The following is a 22,760-nucleotide window of genomic DNA, read 5'->3' as shown; positions in this document are numbered from 1 at the left end:
TCACGGGAACGGGGGCACGGGCTTAGCTCGCGCCTCGTGCTCGGGGCAGTTGGTTCGTGATCAGCGCAGCGAAAGGGCGACCGGCTGTCTGGCTCCTTTCTTACGTCGCGATCCGCGACATTCTGGTGCCGAAACCCGGGAGCCGACCCACGAGCAGACCTGACTTGACGCGGCGCAGACAGCGAGGACGCAAGGCCTGGGATTCCCGGGAGGCTGCGCCATTCCGCCGGCGTCGTCATCGAATGCTGTCCTCCGCCGCTGCTCGTGCCGAGGACACCGGGTCGCCTGGTTTGGGCGAGTCTCCTGCTATGGACAAGGTCCGCCGCCACCGTGGGGCGGTTCGGGCCGCAATAACCAAGGGGATTGCCACCATTGAATCCCTGCTTCTGGATCCGGCCACGCCTGCCGTTGCTTTTCAAGGACCTCTGAACCTCGTCAACATGAGGTATGAGGAGATGAAGGCTCTCGACCAGAAGATTAAGGAGGGCCTCAGCGAGGAGGACTTCGAGGCGGATCTGGTTGCCTCGTGGGATTACGACGCTAAGGTGGTGGACATTCAGGCGCGTGTCGAGTTTGCCACAAGGCCCGCTGATACCCCACACGCCGTCGCTGGGGGTTCGAGAACGGGAGATCGCCCGGACGACGCCTCGAGCACCAGCCTGCGTCAGCCGGCGGTCTCTCCCGTTATCGCCAGCACGCGCTTCGCCGCGCTGCCCAAGCTGCACATCCCCACATTTTCTGGCGACCGACGGAGCTGGCAAGCGTTTTGGGACCATTTCGATGCCACCATTCACAGCAATCCCGCCTTGGCTCACATCGAGAAATTCAAGTATTTAACATCGTACTTGACGGGCAAGGCGAAGGCGGCAATCGAAGGGATCCGACTCGCGGAGGCCAACTACGACGTGGCGATAGGCACCCTCACCGCCCGATTTGGCCGGACCGACCTACTCGTTGAGGACCATATCGACAGCTTCCTCGCCTTGGCCCCTGTGCGGAGCTCTTCAGAGGTCGGAAAACTCCGAGACCTCTACGACCAGATATCCTTCCGTGTAAACGCTCTGAGGAGTCTGGGAGTGGCGGCGACGGAGTACGCGGTGGTCCTCCATCGTGTACTGATGAAGGCCCTGCCACCCGACCTCGGGATCCTGTACCGGCAGAGGGCTAAGGAGGCATCCTCGTCGGACGGAGCAGCCAGCTCGTCCGGAAGTGCGAGGCAAGTGAGCGAGAGAGCCAGCTCGTCGGAAAGGGCGAAGCAAGTGGACGAAATACTGGACTTCCTGCGCATTCAGGTAGAAGTCCGCGAGGAAGGCCACTTCGACCTTCCCAGGGTTCTAGAGCGGCGCCCTCACGAAAAGCGCGAGGCCACAACTTCCGATTCGGGCCTTCCATCGGCTGCGGCCTTACCAGCGGGTGCTTCGCTGCCTCCGACGAGGGCGGAACCACGGTCAGAACAATCACAGCGGCAGTGCCCTCTATGTGCGGCAGACCACCGTATAGCAGAGTGCACGGTACCGATGTCGCCTCAAGAAAAGCGCCGCGAGTTACGAACCGGGGGACGCTGCTTCCGTTGCGGCACGAAGCGTCACTTTGCCCGGTGCTGCAGACTGTCGAGGTCGTTGGTTTGCGTCCGTTGCTCCAAAGGGCATCTCACAGTTCTGTGCGACATAGCACACCCGCCGCAGGCAACTGCGAATGGACGAGCTCGAATGGCCGGAGGGGGTCAGGCCACCGCGCCGAACGACGGACAGGCAACTCCTAGCGTCACGTCCGCATCGTCCGGAGACTGCAGCGCGGCGCGGATCTACCTGCAAACCGGGAGGGCGTGGGCGATTGGAGCCAGCCACAAGCTGATAGTCCGCATACTGCTGGATTCCGGCAGTCAGCGCACGTTTATTCGGCGTGACCTGTCACGTACACTGCGTTGCCCAGTTCGGGGTGTTGAGGACTTGTCGCTCGTTACCTTTGGAGACTCCCGTCCGAGGTCATCCGTGCGATGCAATGGCGTCGCAATCACTCTGAAGAGTCAGCACGGCGGGAGACGCATCACCATCGAGGCTTTGGAGGTCCCCGAAATTTGCGCGGTGACAAGTCCACCTGTGAACGCAGAAGTCTTGAGTAAGATGGCAGGGCGCAACCTGACTGCTGCAGACGGTCGGCTGACGGACACCCACATGGAGGATCGAGTCAGCATCCTTATTGGCTCCGATTCATACTGGAAGGTGTCGTCGGGAAGAATATCACGCCTTACCCCTCACCTCACGGCAGCTGAAACAATCTTCGGGTGGACTGTCCAGGGAGCCGACCTTGACAACGGCAGCCATGGCGCATCCGAACCATCCTGCGCAATGTTCATCGCTCACGCGGACCCATCGGGAAGCAACTCCGACGAAGAGATGGACCCGTCAGATCTGTGGCGCTTAGAAGCCATTGGCATCAAGGAAACGCCAGAAGGTCCTGGGCTAGACGCCGAGGCCACGAAGCAGTTTGAGCGGGAAATCCGCAAGCAGGACGGGCGCTACGAAGTCCCACTCCTGATTCAAGAGCCAGGACTGGAGGCCCACCAAGACAACTATGCACTTGCGGAGCAGCGATTGCGCATGCAGCTCAGGCGTTTCCGCAGCCGACCGGACTTGTTGTCACAGTATGACAAGACAATACGTGATTATTTTAACGAGGGCCATGCTGAGCGAGTACCCACTCAAGAAACGCGCGGGACGCCGAATACATATTACATGCCGCATCATGGAGTGGTCCGACAAGATGCAGTCACGATTCAGTCGTCTTCGACGCCTCGTCGCACGCACCGGGCCATCCTTCACTAAACAACGTGCTCCTAAAGGGACCCAAGTTGGATGCGGACCTCCTACGACTTCTTCTTGCTTTTCGAGGTCAGCGCGTGGCGCTAGTAGCCGACATAAAGAAGGCATACTTGCAAATGGTGATACGAGAAGAAGACAGACGCGCCCTGAGGTTCCTGTGGATTGAGCGCCTTCCAACTGAGGATGAACCATTTCCGCCTATTGCAAGGTGGCAAATGACCAGGGTGCCATTCGGCGCCTCCTCCAGCCCGTTCCTTTTGGCAGCCACCCTGCGTCATCATCTGCTGGCACTCAAAGAGCGGTTCCCAGACACGGTGTCAAGCCTTCTCTGTTCGTTCTATGTGGATGATTTGGTCGTCGGTGCTGACAACGAGGCAGCAGCGCACAAAATCTACACGGAAGCGAAAACCATCATGACCGATGCAGGCATGGAATTACGCAAGTGGGCATCCAACGCCTCATCTTTGCGAGACCAGTTTGTTGCCGATGGAGTTGCCTTCGAGACCGAAGGGGGGGATCCCAATAGAATGAAGGTTCTTGGGCTCCCATGGGACAGATCGGACGACACAATAGTGGTGAGCACTAACAAGATTGCGGCCTTCATTTCGACGAAGCCGGCAACGAAGAGAACAATGTTGCAGTCACTTGCCAGACTTTACGATCCCCTCGGCTTTGTAACCCCATATTCAGTGCGTGCCAAGCTTATCTTCCAAGATTTGTGGAAGCTTAACCACCCTTGGGATGGACTCTTGCCGCCGGTGCAACTCACTGCCTGGAACTCCTGGTGCAGCGAGATCCCTGATATAGAGGGAATCCGACTGCCACGACAGGTGTGCATCAGGAACGGCGATCGCGGGGATGCCATGGAGTTGCATTTTTTCGCCGATGCTAGTCCCAGAGCATATGGAACAGCTGTGTACGTTCGCTACCCCTCAGATCATGGGAATTCGTATGAAACGAACCTCCTCATGAGCAAGAGCCGCATAGCACCCATCAAGAGTATGACCCTTCCACGACTTGAGTTGGTGGCATGTCTCGTCGCAGCGAGGCTGTCTAACTATCTGCGGCAGGTTCCGTGTTGGGCCACCGCGAAACTGTACTTCTGGACGGACGCCCAGATTGCTTTCTCGTGGATTTCCGCGGCACCTAGTCGATGGCCGCCTTTCATTCGAAACCGCGCCGAAGAGGTACAGCGGCTGACGGAGGGTCACCCTTGGCAACACTGCCGAAGCAAGGACAACCCTGCTGACCTTCTCACACGCGGTTTACCAGCATCCGCTTTCAGAAATTCTCAACTTTGGTGGTGCGGGCCGCCTTGGCTTGCTTTGCCGGAAGAGTTATGGCCAGTGGAACGTTTCGAAATCTTAGACGAGAGCAATGAGGGGCACGCCGTTCCAAACGCTGCCTGTGCAATCGGCAGCGTGCATCCTGAGCCTTTGCTTCAAATTAACCGGTACAGTAAATACTGGCGATTGCTCCGGGTAACTGCCTGGGTTCGCCGCTTCATCAACAATGCGACCACAGCCAGACAGTCGACAGCCGGGCCACTGACGACTGAAGAGTTGGCCCAAGCAGAGAACTATTGGATTCGCCATGTTCAGAGAGAAGCTTTTTCTGAGGAGCTGGAGGCGTTGGCAAGTAACCAACCCAGTAGGACGACAACCCGCCTATCGCTGCTTCGCCCATTCATCGACGAAGACGGGCTTATCCGCGTCGGGGGCCGCCTGCAAGAACTGGAGTCTCCGATGATCGTCCGTCATCCAGTTGTTTTGCCGAACAGAGGGGACTTCACGCGTCTCGTAATAGCAGCCACGCATGAGCGGTTGATCCACTCCTGTGTAGATCTAACACTCTGTGAGCTTCGGGAGAACTTTTGGATATTGAAGGGCAGTCAGGTTGTGAAAAGTGTTCTACATGCTTGCCTGCCATGCCGCCGACGTAGGCTAAAGGCCGAAACAGCGCCTGTCGCCCCTCTGCCCCTAGATCGGATTACCGAAGCTGACCCCTTTTCCGTGGTTGGCATTGACTTCTGCGGACCCTTATACTGCCAGTCGTCGCATCCGCAATATGGGAAGGCTTACATCGTCGTGTTCTCTTGCGCCGTCACTCGGGCCATCCACCTGGAGCTCTCATCTGGTATGACAGCATCAAGGTTTCTGCTGGCTCTGAGACGCTTTATATCCCGGCGTGGAGTTCCAACAACGATATACTCCGACAACGCTCTTACATTCCACCACTGCGCCAGGTCTCTCCACACCATGTCTGAGGCCGCGGTCCTCGACTTCTGCAGCGGCCGCCGAATTCAGTGGAAGTTTAGCGTCGAAAGGGCACCGTGGTGGGGCGGATGGTGGGAGCGGCTCATAAGGATCACAAAAGAAACGCTCCGGAGGGCTCTTGGACGTAGTCGACTGTCCCCGGAAGAGATCGAGACGGTTCTCTGCGAAGTAGAGGCGGCCGTCAACAGCCGTTCGTTGACGCCGTTAGCAGCAGATGCCGAAGAGCTCTCCCCTCTGGCCCCGGCTCACTTCCTAACTGGCAGGCGCACTACCTCTTTGCCACAGAGGCTGGGACTGAACGAGCCGACGTCCGCCAGCAGAGAAATACAACGTCGAGCACGACATCGACAGGCAATCATGGCGCACCTGTGGCGCCGTTGGCGCCGAGAATACTTGCTTCTTTTGCGATCTGCACACGAAGCTGCATCGCCACCCGGACCCGAGGTGCAGATTGGCGACGTTGTGGTCATCCAAGACGACGCCTCGTCCCCAATGCTGTGGAAGCTAGGCCGAGTGTTGGAAACTTTTCCAGGCCGCGACGGGGTCGTACGGTCGTGTCGTCTGCGCGTCTCATCCGGACAAGAAATCAGACGTCCAGTTCAGCGCCTTTATATTCTTGAGGCTAACCCGCCAAGGCCATCAGAATCGGCGGCGGCGGAGGGTGTTGAAGAATGGCAATGATGATAGTAATAAAGAGGCCGCTGCACGGGAACGGGGGCACGGGCTTAGCTCGCGCCTCGTGCTCGGGGCAGTTGGTTCGTGATCAGCGCAGCGAAAGGGCGACCGGCTGTCTGGCTCCTTTCTTACGTCGCGATCCGCGACACCCAGCTCGCAGGTGTGAATTCAAAACTCCGGCAACTATGACGTTTTGATTACTGGAAGAAAAGGCGAGATCCAGGGGTCTGTGGTGTACACTCCATTGGGGAAATAGGTATTAAGTAGAGAGAAGGAACGTCAACCAGGCAGACTTATATCTACCACAATGAGTTCGCCAACCGGTGACAAAAATTAGAAGGACAGCTTGGCTTTGTGGCAAAATTTTCTAGCTATTAGAATAAGAATCATTCCCCGCCTGGTTACGATAACATCGCCACAAAATTTCTAAAAAACACGTCCACTTACAGTTCCGTCCTACTAACAAAAATTTTTCAACAATCGTTAGATAGGTCCAGTCTTCCCACATCATGGAAAATCGGAAAGGTGGTTCCAGTTTACAAATCGGGAATCAAATCTAATCCAGCTAACTACCGTCCTATTTCTCTTACAAGCACTTGTTACAAGCTTTTAGAACACGCTATTTTCTCCAACTTGGTAAAATTCCTAGAATCAAACTCATTTTCACATCGGCACAACATGGATTTCGCAAATCATACTCATGTAAAACTCAACTTGCACTGCTAACTCATAAACTGCATCAAATCCTAGATCGCTCATCACACGCCGACTGTATTTTCGTGGATTTTTCAAAAGCATTCGATAAGGTATCCCATAAACTAGTACTCCACAAACTAGGAAAATTAAACATAGACCGGAATGTTCTCATATGGATTGAGTATTTTCTAACTAATCGTACCCAATTTGTTTCAGCTAACGGCCATAACTCCCAACTAAGTAATGTTGATTCTGGTGTACCCCAAGGATCCGTCCTTGGTCCGCTTTTATTTCTTATCTATAATAACGACCTTCATAATGCCGTAACCTCTAATTTGCACCTTTTCGCGAATGACTGTGTTATATTTCGGGAAATAACCAGTGAAAATGATAGTAGAATACGTCAATCTGATCTCTCTGCTATAACTGGTGTAATACCTGGCTAATGGAACTGAATACAAATAAATGTAAAGTCATGCATGTTTCTAGGATTAACGTAACTCGATGTTCCTACTACCTCAATAACGTATGCTCGCAATCCGTTGACTCTTACAAATACTTAGGTGTCCATATTACGTCTAACCTAGCGTGGGATGCTCACGTGGAATATGTTGCTAATAACGCTAACAGAATGCTGGGGTACTTGCGTCGAAACTTTCATAACGCACCATATTCATTAAAACTACTACTGTATAAAACATGAGTGCGCTCTAACTTAGAATATGCCTCATCAATACGGGACCCGAGTCTTGATAAACTAATCTACCGTCTTGAAATCGTCCAGATAACTCTGCACGTTTCATTCTTTCCAATTATAACCGTACAGCCAGCATAACTACTACCAAGTCCCGTGTTGACCTGCCGTTACTACAGACTCGTCGTAAAATTTCTCGCCTCAGCTTATTCCGCAAACTGTACCATCATAATGAGCTACGCGATTAATTTCCTCTCCATCATATCTTTCCCACCGCATTGATCACGCTCACAAAGTAGGTATCAATTCATGTCTTACCAGAACGTTCGCGCAATCCTTTATACCCCGTACATCACGAGACTGGAACCACCTTCCTGCAGAAGTTGTATCGATTACTAATAACCATTTTTTCACGATTCCCTTAATAACATTGTATAAAAAGGTGAATTTATCTTTAACTAACAAACTGATTGCTTTACTTGCGATTGTATTGTAACTTACTGCTTTTTATTGTGTTTGTATTGTAAATTGTAACCACTCCTTTCTGTAATGCCATCTGGCCCGGAGGGTATATAAATAAATAAATAAATAAATAAATAAATAAATAAATAAATAAATAAATAAATAAATAAATAAATAAATAAATAAATAAATAAAAGTAGACTACCTCCTCGCGTGTTGCTATCTAAGCGAAACACGCGAAACTTGGGTAGAGTATATGGTTTGCCTCTAGACAGCCAGGATTCTTGAAGGAGAATAATATCTGCACAGCCATTATACTAAACAGCCATTATCCATTTCAATCGCGCAATCGCTAGAGTACCCATTCACGACAACGTATACCAAATGTTACACCTCTGAGTAAAGCAGGGGCCGCACAAACACGCAAAAAAGATCCTTTCTTTCTTTCCTTGCTCACCTACCGCTTCCCCGCCGCCACATTGCCACGCTCTGACGTGAGACAGACTGCTTGTGACGCACCCTGTGACGCACGAAGCACTGAACAGTACGGCTACGCTATTGGTGGGCCACGTTAAGTGCTGTAGCCAATCAGCGTTCCCGCCTCTGAGAGAAACGCAGTTGCGCGCGGCGCTCCTGCACCGGCGGCACGCCGTATTCGTCCTGCCCCGGTGGCACGGACGAATGTCCATCGTCGACATCCGTTACACGAGCTTAGCTGAGTTTGTAGATATAGCGCGTCGTTTACAAGGTATGAATAACACTGAAAAACACGGAGCGTCTCTGCGGGCAAAAACGAACGCGCGACCGCGGCAAGCATATCTGCCTGCACGGTCGACGAGGAGCCTAAAACTTGTCACTGCCCGCCAGAGGGGGACTATTGCTAAAAATCAATTTAAAATGCGTGAAAGGGAGTGATAGTGCAGTGAAAGATTGCGCTGGTAATCGTCGTCGGCGCGGCTTCTCAAAGCGGTGTTTGGATAACTGCGACGATGCTAAGCCTTTTCTCTGACCTCGGTGGGACCAGTTCACCGCGACAGCGCCGCATGCCGAAACGCTAGCGGGCCGCTATAGTCGTCGGTGGCAATCTTGAATTATCGTGAGCGAGCATGTTGTGTTTGGAAGCCCCCTATCTGGCCTTCAAACGCTCGTTTCCGGAATTGCAAAATTTACGTGCCGACGCGGGCACTTCGATGCGGGCCGACCACCGACCGGCCCCGCTGAGCGGTAGCGGGTGTAGTAGGCGGAGCTTGGCGTTGTCTGCTAAAAAAAAAGATGCGTGACGTACCAACGAGCGGAGCCAATGGCTGCGCGCTTCTCTAACCAACCCTGTTTCTCCAGGTGGCCTTGCGCCTGGTTGGTGACGTCACCGCTTCCACAGTGCTTTGGAGGCGCAGTGAAAGAGTAAATGCGCCAGACCTTATTGCGGGCACTTTTTAATTAACGGTAACTCGGCTAATACTGCACGCTTTTGAAACATTTTTGCGGCAGGACGTTCTTTGAATAGTACTCCAACGATTGCGCACGTAAAATCGCAACCTTTCGAACCCTCTTTAGGGCCCCTTTAAAAACGTGTTTTGCTAGGCCTGATAGTCACTATACTCTAATTTTAATGACATTTCATGTAGTGCATCAACATTTTATATTTTAGTGTATAACATACCAAAGATACGGTTACAAGGAATGCCCTAGCAGGGAAGGAATTAATTAAGACAACCTGGAGCTGTGCACTTATGTCTATGTAGACGTGTGTTTTGGATGTCGAACCAATCTAAATGCGGTTGCCGTGGCTGGAAATCAAACTCGCATGCTGGATAAACACCATCGCCTAATAGCCACTGCAGTGAAAATATTTCAATGCACCCACATACTCGTGGATTCAAGTGGGGAGCAAAAAATTTCAGCAATACCAACTTGTGACCGAGACAACCACGTGAAGTTGCCAAGAGTCTGGTCATCAAAGGTGATGGTCTTTTCACTTACACCGCACTTAGTTTAGCTTACACGTCTATGTGGCGTGAACTGCAGACGGTGTAGGCTAAACTACGCGCACTTTTAAACCCTTAAAGGGACCCTGCAACACTTGCCATCGACAACTAGTAATGTATTTTGGGATAAAGTCTATTGTCCCAGAAATTTCCTCCCGTAAGAATTATGAAAAGCGTTCACAATTAACGAAACTACGCGCGATGAGAAATCGCGCATAATCGTTCCCTCTCAACTCGACCGCGGACAACGCGACGAAAAGCTGCGCGCTCTCTCCCGGAGAGGGGGGCGGTTCGCGGCGTTCTCTTCGGCGGCCTTCGATATATCACATGCCGGGTAGTTTTCTCCTTTTCTCCGCAACGCGGATGGGCCTATTTCCGGTCTGGTGCCACAAAAAAGCAGGCATGGGTGCCTGCTCGCAAGTCAACCTCCTTGTCGCAAGTGCGAGCTCGGGCTGGTAGGGCGTTTTTGAAGCAATAAACGTTTGTAATCGAGTAATCCCGTTCAAAGGGAAGTATTGAGCTCATCACTCAAACTCCGCGCGCACTCAAAACACAAAAGAAACGGCAAAACTGTGCCTACCGCTGAGGTTCAGGCATAGAAGAGGTTCGTACACAGCGATGACGACGACGGAAATGGGGGAATCTAGCCGCGAAGTTGACCAGTGACAGCCGATCGGGTAGCCATGGTCTATGTGACGTACCTTAGGCCATGCCAGGGGTTGCATAATGAGGACAACTGAACAGAGAGCGGTTGGTTTTTCCGCGTCTTTCACACCGATTCGCGCGCTCACCGCTTCACGAGCACGTGTAATATTTGGCTCAGGTATTCCTGGTAGTGTAATCTAAACGTCGCGCAGGTTTACTTGCACTGCTCAACGAGTGTTGCAGGGTCCCTTTAATTTTTGCGTTTCAATTCATGACGTACTTGTACAGACTAGATGATCCGTTTGATTACCCACTACGAAGACACTGGACCAAATATAATTAACAAATTTTCTTCAACGTCTAAGACCGGGCCTTGTCACACACACGCGGGCCCTCCCTAGGCTCAAAAATAAATGACCGGGCCCGGGTCGGACTCGGGCTTACCAAAGCGGGCTCGGGCCGGGCTCGGGCCATAAAGTCAGGCCCGTGTAGTGCTCTAGTGTGTGGCACCTTTGCCTACTTTGAAGTGCTTTCGCGGTTTCGTAGCTCGTATTACAACTGAAGAATTGAGGTTCGCGGGCAGCCATGTCGGAATTCTGCGCGGTAGCGTAAGCTACCACGACGGTCCGCTGAAGCCCGTTCTACATGGAGCGAAATTCGCCTGCGAATCCGCTGGAACGAACATTCGCTCTTGCGAAGTTCGCAATGCCTGGAATTGTCGTCTACATGGGGCCTGCGAACGCCGCGATTTTCGCATATTCAGATGCGCCTTGTTTGCAGACTGAACTAAATTTGCCACCAGCAAAGGTTGTTGTGATTTTATCAAGGGTGGTTTTATTTTACTTTCTTGGCAAGTTGTTTCTGCCTGGTTTGCGGTAAATATAAGTTTATTTGCGGTTTTATATAAGAATCGCCAATTCTTTATGAATATAAGCACACACAGCAGAGAAGACAAACGTTTTGGTGTGCCCGCGCTTTTGTCGCGCTCATACAAGCAACGCCATCTGGTTTCCAAGCGTGCAAGTGGTGCCGAGCTGTGCTCCTATTGGCCGCAGGTCCGGCCCCTCTACGCCGCACACGCCGCACGAGCAGCGTTTGCTCGACCGCTTCAAATGTTTGGCACTTCAAATGTTTGGCCGCAGCAACGAAAAAAGGTGGTTTTGTCGCACGAGCGGCGCCGCATCAGCGAATTCGCAGGCGAAATCGCTCCATGTAGTACGAGGCCCCGGCTAGCGGAGCGGGGCCCCGCTCCGGTATCGCCGCTAACGGCCTAGCGCACCACGTATCCGCAATGGCACTCCAACTCGCTATCGGAGCGGAGTTTGTCCTCGGTCGTCGTGGGTTGCGGACGTGTTCTTCGTTCGCTCCTGCGCGGCCGGGGCGGTATCGCGATTATGCCGGCCACGCGTCACGAACCATGGGTGTTCAGTTCGAGCGTCGCGCGCTCTGCTGCGTGGCGCCGTCGAGCGCCTGCTCCCGCTCGCCAGTAACCGCTCGTCTTCCACGAACGTCACCCAGCACGCTCCCCTCACTTCGGACCTCCGCGCACGACTCATCGCAGCACAGCCTCGCCTCTACGTTCACCGCTCCCGTCGCGAACTTCTCCCGGACGCAGCATGACGCCAGGACCTGTGTTTGTGGTGTGTACTGTGCTCGGTGGCCCCCAGTGACTGTGGCAACGCTTCTTTTCCTCGTGGCGCCTAAGCTTTTCTCGCTTTACCTATCTCCTTTTAAATGCAGAGCATTTCACTACCTCACGATGTCACCCGCGTTGGCGTCCGTAGTCCGCGTCCGCATCGCGGACCCCTACACTATATAAATACTTGCCGGCGCCAGGTTTCGATCCTACGACTCTGCGGGCGGAACGCGAGGTGCACGGTACTCTACCAACTGAGCCACAAAGCCGACACAGAACGGAACGTTACGAACGTGCCTTATATCCTTGACTCATTCAACCGTCGGCCAGAGGTGCGCCCTCTCCCCCGCGTCCTCCTCGCCTTCTCTCCGCTCGCAACGCCCTCTCTCGCCGCGTTCGGTTCGGGCGCACAACAGGTGGGGACGTGCGCAACACCCTCTCTCGCCGCGTTAGGTTCGCGCGCAAGAACAGGTGGGGCGCTCGCATCGCGCTTTCTCGCCGCGGTCGGTTCGCGCTTAAACCACATATGTCGTTCGCGCGCGCTGCGGTCGCTAACATCTGTGGCGTGATTGTGACGTCAGCATCACGCGTTCGCGTGGTGGCGATTTCGGCGCTATAACACTCTTTCGCGAGGGGCATTGGATTGGATTCGATTGGATTGGCTTGGATTGGCTTGGATTTGGATTGGATTAAAGTGGATTGTGTTGGATTGTGTTGCGTCATAGCCGCGCCACGTTGCGTCATAGCCGCGGCAGGGGGTTCACGGCCCGTTTCACCATCGACTTCATCGACAATGTCTACGCTGGAAGACAACAATTACAACAACAACAACCAATACGTAATCCATACGACTTGCAGGTGCCCCCCCCCCTCGCAGAAATGCTCTGCATTTGATCGTGCCCCTCGCGAGGGGGATATTTCTTCTTTTTTTCTTTACCCTCACCCGCGAGCCGCGGTCCCTTTAACTCCGTGCTGGTGCCGCCATATTTGTTGGCCACTTGAGAGCAGACGCCCTCGCTACGCTTCAGGGCGCTCGCTGCAGTTTGCTCTTGTTTTCGCGCCGAAATCGCTCTTTGGTAGCATTTATAGGATTTCCAGAGCCCCGTTTTACCAACACGCACTGAGTGATAGTGTTTTGTTTTATATTTTTTTCTACAAGGGGTGCATACGCACAGCGCGGTTTTTGTTTACGTGTGCGGCATTCTGTAACACCTCAGAATAGCTCGTGAATGCGAAAGGATCGAGCGTGGACATTTCAAACTGCTCTGTTACGGTAGTTCCGTTCTTGCATTCGCGTGACTGTGGTCGTACAATCAATGCACAGAGGTCTTGCGCACGGTTCGCGGCAGTATACAGAGCGCCTCATTCGCAAATGCCGTAGTTCGAGCGCTGCGCTGGCGACCTTGCACTCGCCTTTCTTGCGATAATTGTGAATCCTGAGCGGCGTTCACTCGCGCCCGCTTTTACTAACGACCTACATCCCACCTTAATTCCGCGCAGTTTAGAGTGCTTTGCCGTTTTTGTAGAAATGTTTCCTTCACCTTCATGTCGTTATAGGCTGCTGTGAGTAGATTAAAGACATACACATGCTGTTGTGCGTGTGCGTGTGCACGTACAGCGACGTGAAAAGCCCCTGCTTCCCCGACATCGCAGCCGGATACACTAAACTGCACTCGCGGCCGTACGTTCATGTGCGAACCGAGTGAAAAACGCAGACTTGTAATTCTGGGAATACGCGCCAGAGAAGACTGCGATCAATCGATCGGGTAAACTGAAATTACAGATTTGTGGCCTTTTATTTCTCATACGAACCAGAGATCGAGTCCCTCTAGGTACAAATTATGTAACTAGTTACTGCAGTTAATTAATCATGCAATACGTTTTTTCACGGGGCGCGGTCGTTTACAGCCGTTATTAATGGAGGCGCCTGGACAGAATTATTTTGTGCTGGGATATATTCTGGCATATTTGTACATTGCACTAACACAGGGATACACCCGAAAGAAATTCGAAAGAGGACCAATGTCACGATGATTATCAAGAGAAAACAAATCACAAAACTGAATTGGTGCCACCAAATAGATATTTTATTGGAACAAACGTCAGTAATGACGTCGTGCAGGTGGCTTGTGCTGCTGACGTGGCTTCCCGTGACAAAAAATGTTGGGAGTGGCATTCGGGTTTAGTTTTTTTAGCGCCAAGCTTCTCCAATATCCGTTGCTCAAGTTGATCCGTGAGATAATCCTATCGAGAAGGGAAAAAATTGTCGCCACCGAGTTTGAGATGCGCCACAAACACTCCGCAAATATAGGCAATAATGCATTGCAGAAGGGAGTTAGTGACCGTTCTACCGTAGCATGGTCAAATTCGTGTTCGCGCATCTGCTCAGTGCCGCGTCCGCTCAACTCGCTACACTAAACCCGTTTAGCAAGCGCTTTGCTGGACAAAAATACGTCTGCTGAAAATAATATAGTCGCCCAGTGTGTTTTGGTTCAAATCGCAATGACTGGATACGCTGCGCCATTGACTACTAAGATGAAGTAAGCGCGCACACTGCAAATGTACGGCATCACGTGTAATGCAAACGTAAGTTGTAATTAACGTTCCTCTGTGCATACACGGAAGAAAGGGCGTACAGCCGTTACGGTGCGAATATGCATTTGAAGTGCTCATTCAAACGTGCGCGAATTTAATAAAGCGATAACAGAAATTGCGAATCAAACGTACGTCAACGGCGCGGCCACTATATTAGCTGGCCTTAAATTGTTTTACCCAGCCGCAATTTTTTTTTCTCGCAACAGCCTCAATTTGCGCCGCACCGACCAAGCCCATATTACGCAGAAAATCACTCCAATGTCATAACAACGGGATTATAATATACCGGCCGGGTCGCTAACACACAAAACATGACTTCACGCCAAAAAGAGCGTACACGCACTCGGAACGCACACGATACATGGTCAGACGCAAGCTGCCATCGGCCAAAACAAGCATAAATTCAGGTGAACAATTCTCGCGCCACGAAAACCTTACGACAACTGACTGAACATGCTACGCCGCTGATATTGATGCTGGAAGTTAAGCGCGCACATGACATATACACAGCCTCTTATCCAAAGCAAAGCTTACGACGGGACGAACTCGGCGCTGCGCGCAATGCCTACTCAGAACAAAGCGTGGACGACGGTCGCGAAGGGAATACGCATTTCTTCGTAAGTGACCGCTCAAACTCGCGCAGAATTTAACAGAGCAAGAACAAACATTCAGAAACTGACCTCGCTAAAGAGTGATGGCAGCGTCGGCCTGAAGTGTGCCTGTTCAAATCTATGCAACGAAACTTTTCTCCTTTCTGCGTCGCGTTTCCCGGACGGAATAACGAAGTCTTGTGTCCTGCCTGACGATATTCGCGCTGCCTAAGGCACAACACATCGGCACCGAGAAGCAACATAAAACGACACCGGTGCGACATTTTTTCGAAACGAGCAGCTAATTCTTACTTTGCTATTAGCTGGCGCCTACGATAAAGCCGGTACTGAAGCTCGGTGGCTCGGAAGCCAGCAATGGCGTCGCAGCGGCGGCGTTGCGCAATGTCCCAGCCGGCGAGGCATCGGCGAGGCGACCCGGCGGCCGAGCAAAAAAAAAAAAAAAACACGTGACTTTTCCCTTGGCCAATGGCGCGCGGCGTTCGCCGGCGAAAAAGAAAATGCCAAAAAACGAAGTAGGAAAGGAGCGCGGGCGAGGGCGAAAGGCGGCAAGATCTAAAGATGGCGCTACCTTAGTAAGTTTAGGGACCTTAATCTCACCCCCAATTGCGCTGCTCATACTGGCGGCTGCTACGGGCAAGCTTTGTTGACACCATGAATCCCGCACTCCGCTCAAGGCTGGAAAAACGAACGAAAAATCTGGCCGCATGTGTGCGGTGGCCTGGCCTTGCCCTTTCGCGGTGTACGTTGCTGAAGTTGCTACCGGCGGCACGTGACTTTTTATCGGCGGCGAACTCGCAGCCGCACGGGGAGGATCGTGCGCTCGTTCTCTTTGATGCACCGCGCACTGTTTATCCAAACAGCGCCGTATCAGATGTGGCCCCGCTGGTGCCGGGTCTTATTTTACGGCGGTGGTAATTCCTGCCGGCGGCATGTGAAAAGGCATTTTAAACCGATACAGAACCCGTGCACAAAACGCTTCAATCATGTGACCAGTTCCGCTTGGGGCGACGCGTGGTGGAGAGCGGCAACGTTGGCAAAACATGCACCGCCGCGGCTCTGAGCATTCTATAGCGCTGGAGCGAGCGCCATTTCTTTGACAATCTGAAGCATCGGTTGTCTTAGCAACAAGGCACAAACCGCTCTAGAAGTCAGTTACCGTTCCGCGATCCCGGTTCAGCTCGGGGCCCCACCTCGCGACATGTGGGCACTGCAGGCGTACCGTCAATCCCATTGGGAAGTGCGAGATGCGTTTGGCATTACAGGAAGCGATGGCGTGTGTGTTGCGGACGCCTTTGTTTCACGATGAAATGCGACGCTGTGCTTCTGCGGGTGGATAATGCTTCCCATGGCCTGGATTATCTTTCTCGAGCGACGTACGATTCAAACTCGCATGGGGTATGTGCAGTGTGCGTGGCTAAAAGCCATCTCGGCTTGTGCGCCAGAGTTAAGTTACTTGCTGTTCGTCCCCGGAAACCGCGCGCGAGGTTAGTGCCGAATTTATTACGGGCAGGCGGAGGCAACCCATGGTCTGTCAATCGCTGTTCAGACTTACAACGCATGTTGTGACGTTGTGTTCGTTCGACACGCATCTCTGGATTGTTTTGAAATTGAATAAAATGTATGCGTCAAACCCGGGCATTCGGCTCAGGGCATTCTGTGCGATTGAACGAAAGAAGTGCCACGGGGCTTCAACGCTTTCTTATGGAACGTACTCAGGTAAGAGAATATCTATGTCGTGTTATGGCCGTGTCGCGTTCAATACAAATGGTTAAGCGTTTGTTTACACTTGTTTCGTTTGTCGTAAAATGTCCAAGCACTCCGGCACTACGCTGGCAGATCAGCCGGCGAGCCGACGCTGAGCACACGACTCATCTCTTTGGCGGAAGTGCGTGAAAAAGTCGCCCAATAGCAGGATGTCTAGCTCATGACGAACATCTGGGAATCGATGACGTAGACATGTGAAGATGGCGGCGTCCAAAAACACGAAGGGAAGGGTGAGAAAAAAAGCCACAAACTTTGCAACAAAAGTGTGAGCTTTCCGCTGCGCGTAAAATAGTATTACTTGGCAAAGATGACGTTGACGACCCAATCTAACGATTGCGCTAGTTCATTTAGTGTGCTCAAAACGCCTTTCAGGGCCCCTTTAAGGGGGACAAGGGTTGAAATTTCGACAAGTATAAAATATAATATTATAGAAATAAAAATAGACAAGAATAATTATAAATGTAAAGATATAATTTTTAAAATAAATAAATAAATATAGAGAATAAAAATAAAAATATCGCTCAGATCGCGATGGCCGTGGCGGTGGTGTGGCAATCGCGATTAAGCGCGAAATAGACTTCCATAAGGAAAAAGGCATGCCAAATCATGAAAGCATCTGGTACACGCTCGAAATAACTGATTCAGCGCTACTGATAGGCGGTATTTACCGGCGTCCTAACGCCTCTGATGACTATCTAAATCAACTCCATGAATTTCTAAATTGTATGATGTCTCGTAGAACAAACGTAGTACTTACCGGCAACTTCAATCTACCAGGTATTGATTGGACGAACTTTTGAGCAAGCACCAAAGAGGCAGTTAGCTCCCAACTACTGCTGAATACCGCATTTAGCTTTTCCTTATCACAAATAGTTCAGCAGCCCACCCGCATCCAAGCTGCTTCTTCTCTTCTCGACTTGGCCCTTGTATCACAATCTATAGACTCCGAAATTAGTGCCTATGAGCGTACATCTTACCATAAACTGATATTAATAAAGCTATTTCTTCATGGTTCTAGATTAAGACGTAACAGGTACAAATCAAAAACAGTAGTTAAAATGTACAACCGAGCGGATGATGCAACCATTTTCGATTACCTTGAAAGACTCTGGGACGGATTCACGGCTAATAGTTGTGACACAGTGAATAATTTATGGTTGAAATTTAAGCATACCATTGAATATTGTGAGCAGCATTTCATTCCATCGAAAACAAAAAGAAGGAAGCGTGACACACCCTGGGTAACACGTGACATTTATCATCTCAAACGAAAAGTACCACGAATACGCAAGCCTAGAGATAACCCCGCAATTATTCGTATACTTTCCAACGAATTGCGCGCAAAACTGAAAAACGCCAGAAGCCACTTTTTTTCCACAACCCTAATTACCTTTATGAATCACGAACCTCAGAAATTTTGGCGCTATTTGTCAAAACGTGATGAAGCTGTTCAGCAAATAGAGGTCAATGGAAGTATTATGCAGGATGTTCGTGTTGTCGTCAACTCTTTTAACAAGTTTTTCCAGTCCGTCTTCTCACGCATGCCCGGGCCAGTCCATAGTCCATGTTATCACGAGTCTGCGATGCCTGAAATTGCGATTACAGAACCGGGAATTCTTAACTTGTTGCTGAATATTGACATCAAAACATCTCTTGGCCCTGAAAATATTTCGAACTCGTTTTTACGAAGATATGCAGAACAACTAACACCATTTCTTTGCTACATCTCCAGAACATCACTATCAACGGCTTCGATCCCATTCGATTGGCTCTGCGCTAAAATAAAACCAGCTCACAAGGACGGGAATCAGTTTCAGGTAAATAACTACAGGCCGATATCACTAACAAGATGCTGCTGCAAACTTTTAGAACATATCATCAATTAGGCGACGATGACATATCTTGAACAAAACCGTCTACTTTATCATAGACAGCATGGTTCTCGTAAAGGGCTTTCGACAGTCAACCAACTGCTTGAAATCACCCATGACTTCTCTTCGACAATTAATTCCAGTGAACAAACAGATGCAATCCTAATAGGCCTGTCAAAGGCCTTCGACCACGTCCCTCACGGCAAACTTATTGGTAAAGTTCACACAATAGGCATTAATTCACAAGTTATCTCATGCATATCAGCCTACCTCCGCAATCGTACCCAATATGTAGAAATTAATAACACCAAATCGGACCAACTTGGCGTGTACTCAGGAGTACCCCAAGGATCCGTGTTAGGCTCCATTCTTTTCCTGGTCTACGTGAACGAAATACATACCTTCATTGAACCGGGCGTAACGCTACGGTTATTCGCAGACGACTGCATAATCTATACGGCTGTGCGGACCATTGATGATCAAACGAAACTAAACAATTGCTTAGCTAACATTTCTGCCTGGTGCGCCAAATGGGGGATGCAAATTCACGCAGCCAAAACAAAGAGTATCATTATAACCCAGAAAAAGCAGCCCCTATGTCTTGATTACGATCTAGCAGGTCATATTTTAACTCAGACTGACAGTGTGAAATACCAAAGCGTAACAATTGCTAAAACTTTTAACTGGAATATACATATAAACAATATACGCGCTAAAGCACTGAGACAATTAAGATTTTGCGACAAAAACTAACAGTGACGCCCCCTAAAGCAAAACTAGCAACATAACTCTAGTACGTCCCATTCTTGAATACACGAGCGTAGTATGGCACCCTCGCCAGGCATACCTCACTGATAAGTTAGAACACGTACAAAATATAGCCCTCCGCTTCGTTTACTCAAAATACTCATGGTACGATAGCATAACCGCACTCCGCTACCAAGCTAGCCTACCAACATTAAAATCCTGCAGGCACGTGTCATCCTTAAAGTTCCTTTATCTACTTTATCACGGCGCCATAAACATAGACGAAGATACCTACCTCCGGCCTCCTTTTTATCATTCTCGTATAACCAGACATAGCTATAATACCAAGCTTTTTGTTACCCCTAGTGACGCTTTTAAATTTTCCTTTTTTCCACTAACCATAGAAACGTAGAACAAATTACCTAGTGAAGTTGTTGAAGCGCGTTCTGTGGACATGTTTGTTTCTAAAGTTGAAATACTGTATAACTCTGATTATCAATGAAAGTGAGTTAGCCTGTGAAATAAAAATATGCATCGCCATTATTACCCTTTGTATGCTAAACACCTTTTGCAGAGATGTGTTAAAGTGTCGAATTTTTGCACAGGACCTCTCCTGCATGAGCCTTTGAAAAGGCTTACAGTATGAATAAATAAATTAAATAAATAAATATAAAGTGTATAAACGAGTAGGAGTCGAGAAGTTTTCAATTTTTTCACACGAAACAATTAAGCATCAACGCAGCCGCCGTAACATATAAAATTCGCCTGCAGGAGTAATTGCACACACCTATACATAACAAAAAAAAACCGAAAGCCTTTTGTGCCATTGCCCGAAGCCTCGGACCAGAGTTTGGAAGTAGAACGGGAAGGAAGGGATGATGGGAGATCAGGGTGGGAAGGAAATGCAACTAAAGCATTCCTGAACGCCTTCTTTTCTGATGAAGTCAAGCAACGCGTAAAGCGTGTGCAGTCTCTTCGTGGTCCTCATTTCCGAAAAAACGCAGAAAGGAAATAATACTTTGCAATACAGTCGACTATTATTTGCTGCCATACCAGATACAAAAAAAGGCTGACGACCTGTCTACCATGGTGTGCAAGGCGAAGCCATTTTTGACGAACAAAGATAGAGCCGAAACTTGGAATACATCTGGATGCGAAAGTTTACTCACATTGGATCCACCTGGAAGTGAATGAAATCTGTTGGTATACTCTGGCACAATTTGCGCTGAGCATTCAAATTAACCCATATTTCTGGATGTCTTTTCAGCACGACATCATTGTTATCCGTGTTCACTGGGTTTCCTAACTGCGCTCGAAGCGCTGCCACTGTCCTCGCTAGGATGTTTTAAACTTAAGAGATATATATAAAGGAGAACCAAACATTTATTTTATTTAACGGAGAGGGAGAGTTATTTCAGTTCATGCCGTGCATGCTTAGTATTGAAGAAAAATCACAAAACGACAATGAGCATGGCTGGTGTATAGGGCCAGATTTCATTATGCGTGATAGGAAATGAGGTTTGAACCGGGCGCCGGAAACTGTTATTTCTTTTATAGTGTAGTGGCCTGGCTGCGGACTACGACAAGGCGCGCCTGCGGACTACGACAAGGCACGCCAACGCCGCGTGACATTGTGAGTTACTAAAATGCTATGCATTTAAAAGACATCCCCCTCGCGAGGGGCACGATCAAATGCACAGCATTTCCGAGGGGGTGCGCCGGCAAGTCGTATCTCTCGATCGCGGGACCCGTGTCGCCATCTTTCGGAGGCGCGGGACAACTTGTGGCGCGTTCGAAACAAACCAGAAATGAGTGAAGGATATAAGGCGCGTTCGGTGTATCGAAATTTGTGTCGGTTTCGTGGCTCAGTCGGTAGTGCGCCGGGCACCTTGCGTTCCGCCCGCGGCGTCATGGGTTCGAAACCGGGCGCCGGAAACTGTTATTTCTTTTATAGTGTAGTGGCCTGGCTGCGGACTACGACAAGGCGCGCTTGCGGACTACGACAAGGCACGCCAACGCCGCGTGACATTGTGAGTTACTAAAATGCTATGCATTTAAAGGGACCCTGCAACACTCTTTGAGCAGTGCAAGTAAACCTGCGCGACGTTTAGATTACACTGCCAGGAGTACCTGAGCCAAATATTACACGTGCACGTGAAGCGATGAGCGCGCAAATCGACGTGAAAGACGCGGAAAAACAAACCGCTCTCTCTTCAGTTGTCCTCATTATGCATGGCCTAAGGGACGTCACACAGGCCATGGCTGCCCGATCGGCTGTCACTGGTCAACTTCGCGGCTAGATTCTCCCATTTCCGTCGTCGTCATCGCTGTGTACGAGTACCTCTTCTATGCCTGAACCTGTAGGCACAGTTTTGCCGTTTCTTTTGTGTTTTGAGTGCGCGCGGAGTTTGAGTGATGAGCTCAATACTTCCCTTTCAACGGGATTACTCGATTACAAACGTTTATTGCTTCAAAAACGCCCTACCAGCCCGAGCGCGCACTTGCGAGCAGGCACCCATGCCTGCTTTTTTGTGGCACCAGACCGGAAGTAGGCCCCTCCGCGTTGCGGAGAAAAAGAGAAAACTACCCGGCATGTGATATATCGAAGGCCGCCGAAGAGAACGCCGTGAGCCGCCCCTCTCTCCGGGAGAGAGCGCTCAGCTTTCGTCGCCTTGTCCGCGTTCGAGTTGAGAGGGAGCGATTATGCGCGATTTCTCATCGCGCGTAGTTTCGTTAATTGTGAACGAATTTTCATAATTCTTGCGGGAGGAGATTTCTGGGACAATAGACTTTATCTCAAAATACAGTACTAGTAGTCGATGGCAAGTGTTGCAGGGTCCCTTTAAAAAAGCTGTTTTAATAACTTTCAAATAAAATAATTTCGATTTGATCTTATCATATTTTTAAAATTCCGATAGTACGCCCTTTAGCATAAGGTCCTACAGGTACAACTTGACACCCGCGTCCCGGAGGAAGTCCAGGTGGGGCCCCCACAGCCATCGGTGGAGATCTGGGGGTCTCGCGGGATGCAGGCCTGTGCCGCGAAGGTGTCGGGATCTCGCTGGCCTCAGGGAAGGGCACGTCCATAACAGGTTATTGGTGTCGGCGTCTGTGAGGTACACTTATGAGATTAGCGGCCAGGCGCCCGGGCTGCGCGTGAGAACACGCCACTCTGTCTGGTGGGCCAGCACTGTAGACTCTACGCTAATCCCCCATTGATAATCCCCCATAGATAATCCCCCATTGAGAAAGCAGACGGCGCCGCCGGATTCCGGGTCCCG

General features: G+C 50.5%; 1 protein-coding gene across 1 annotated transcript; it reads left to right on the top strand.

Moving 5' to 3' along the window:
- Positions 1–308: 308 nt before the first annotated feature.
- LOC144172577 (uncharacterized) lies at positions 309–2,825 on the top strand. Its single transcript, XM_077701264.1, has one exon. It carries the CDS (start codon positions 309–311, stop codon positions 2,823–2,825), a length of 2,517 nt encoding a protein of 838 aa, XP_077557390.1.
- Positions 2,826–22,760: the final 19,935 nt, after the last annotated feature.

This window comes from Haemaphysalis longicornis, unplaced genomic scaffold (genome assembly GCF_048455015.1).
Source record: "Haemaphysalis longicornis isolate Haplotype H1 unplaced genomic scaffold, Haemaphysalis longicornis Haplotype H1 scaffold_1, whole genome shotgun sequence".
Lineage (NCBI taxonomy): Eukaryota > Metazoa > Arthropoda > Arachnida > Ixodida > Ixodidae > Haemaphysalis > Haemaphysalis longicornis.
The sequence above is the reverse complement of the archived record's forward strand: the minus strand, read 5'-3'. Positions and strand labels throughout refer to the sequence as shown.

Excerpts from the sequence above, each read along its gene's own strand:
- LOC144172577 (XM_077701264.1), top strand. The coding sequence starts at position 309 with ATGGACAAGGTCCGCCGCCACCGTGGGGCGGTTCGGGCCGCAATAACC.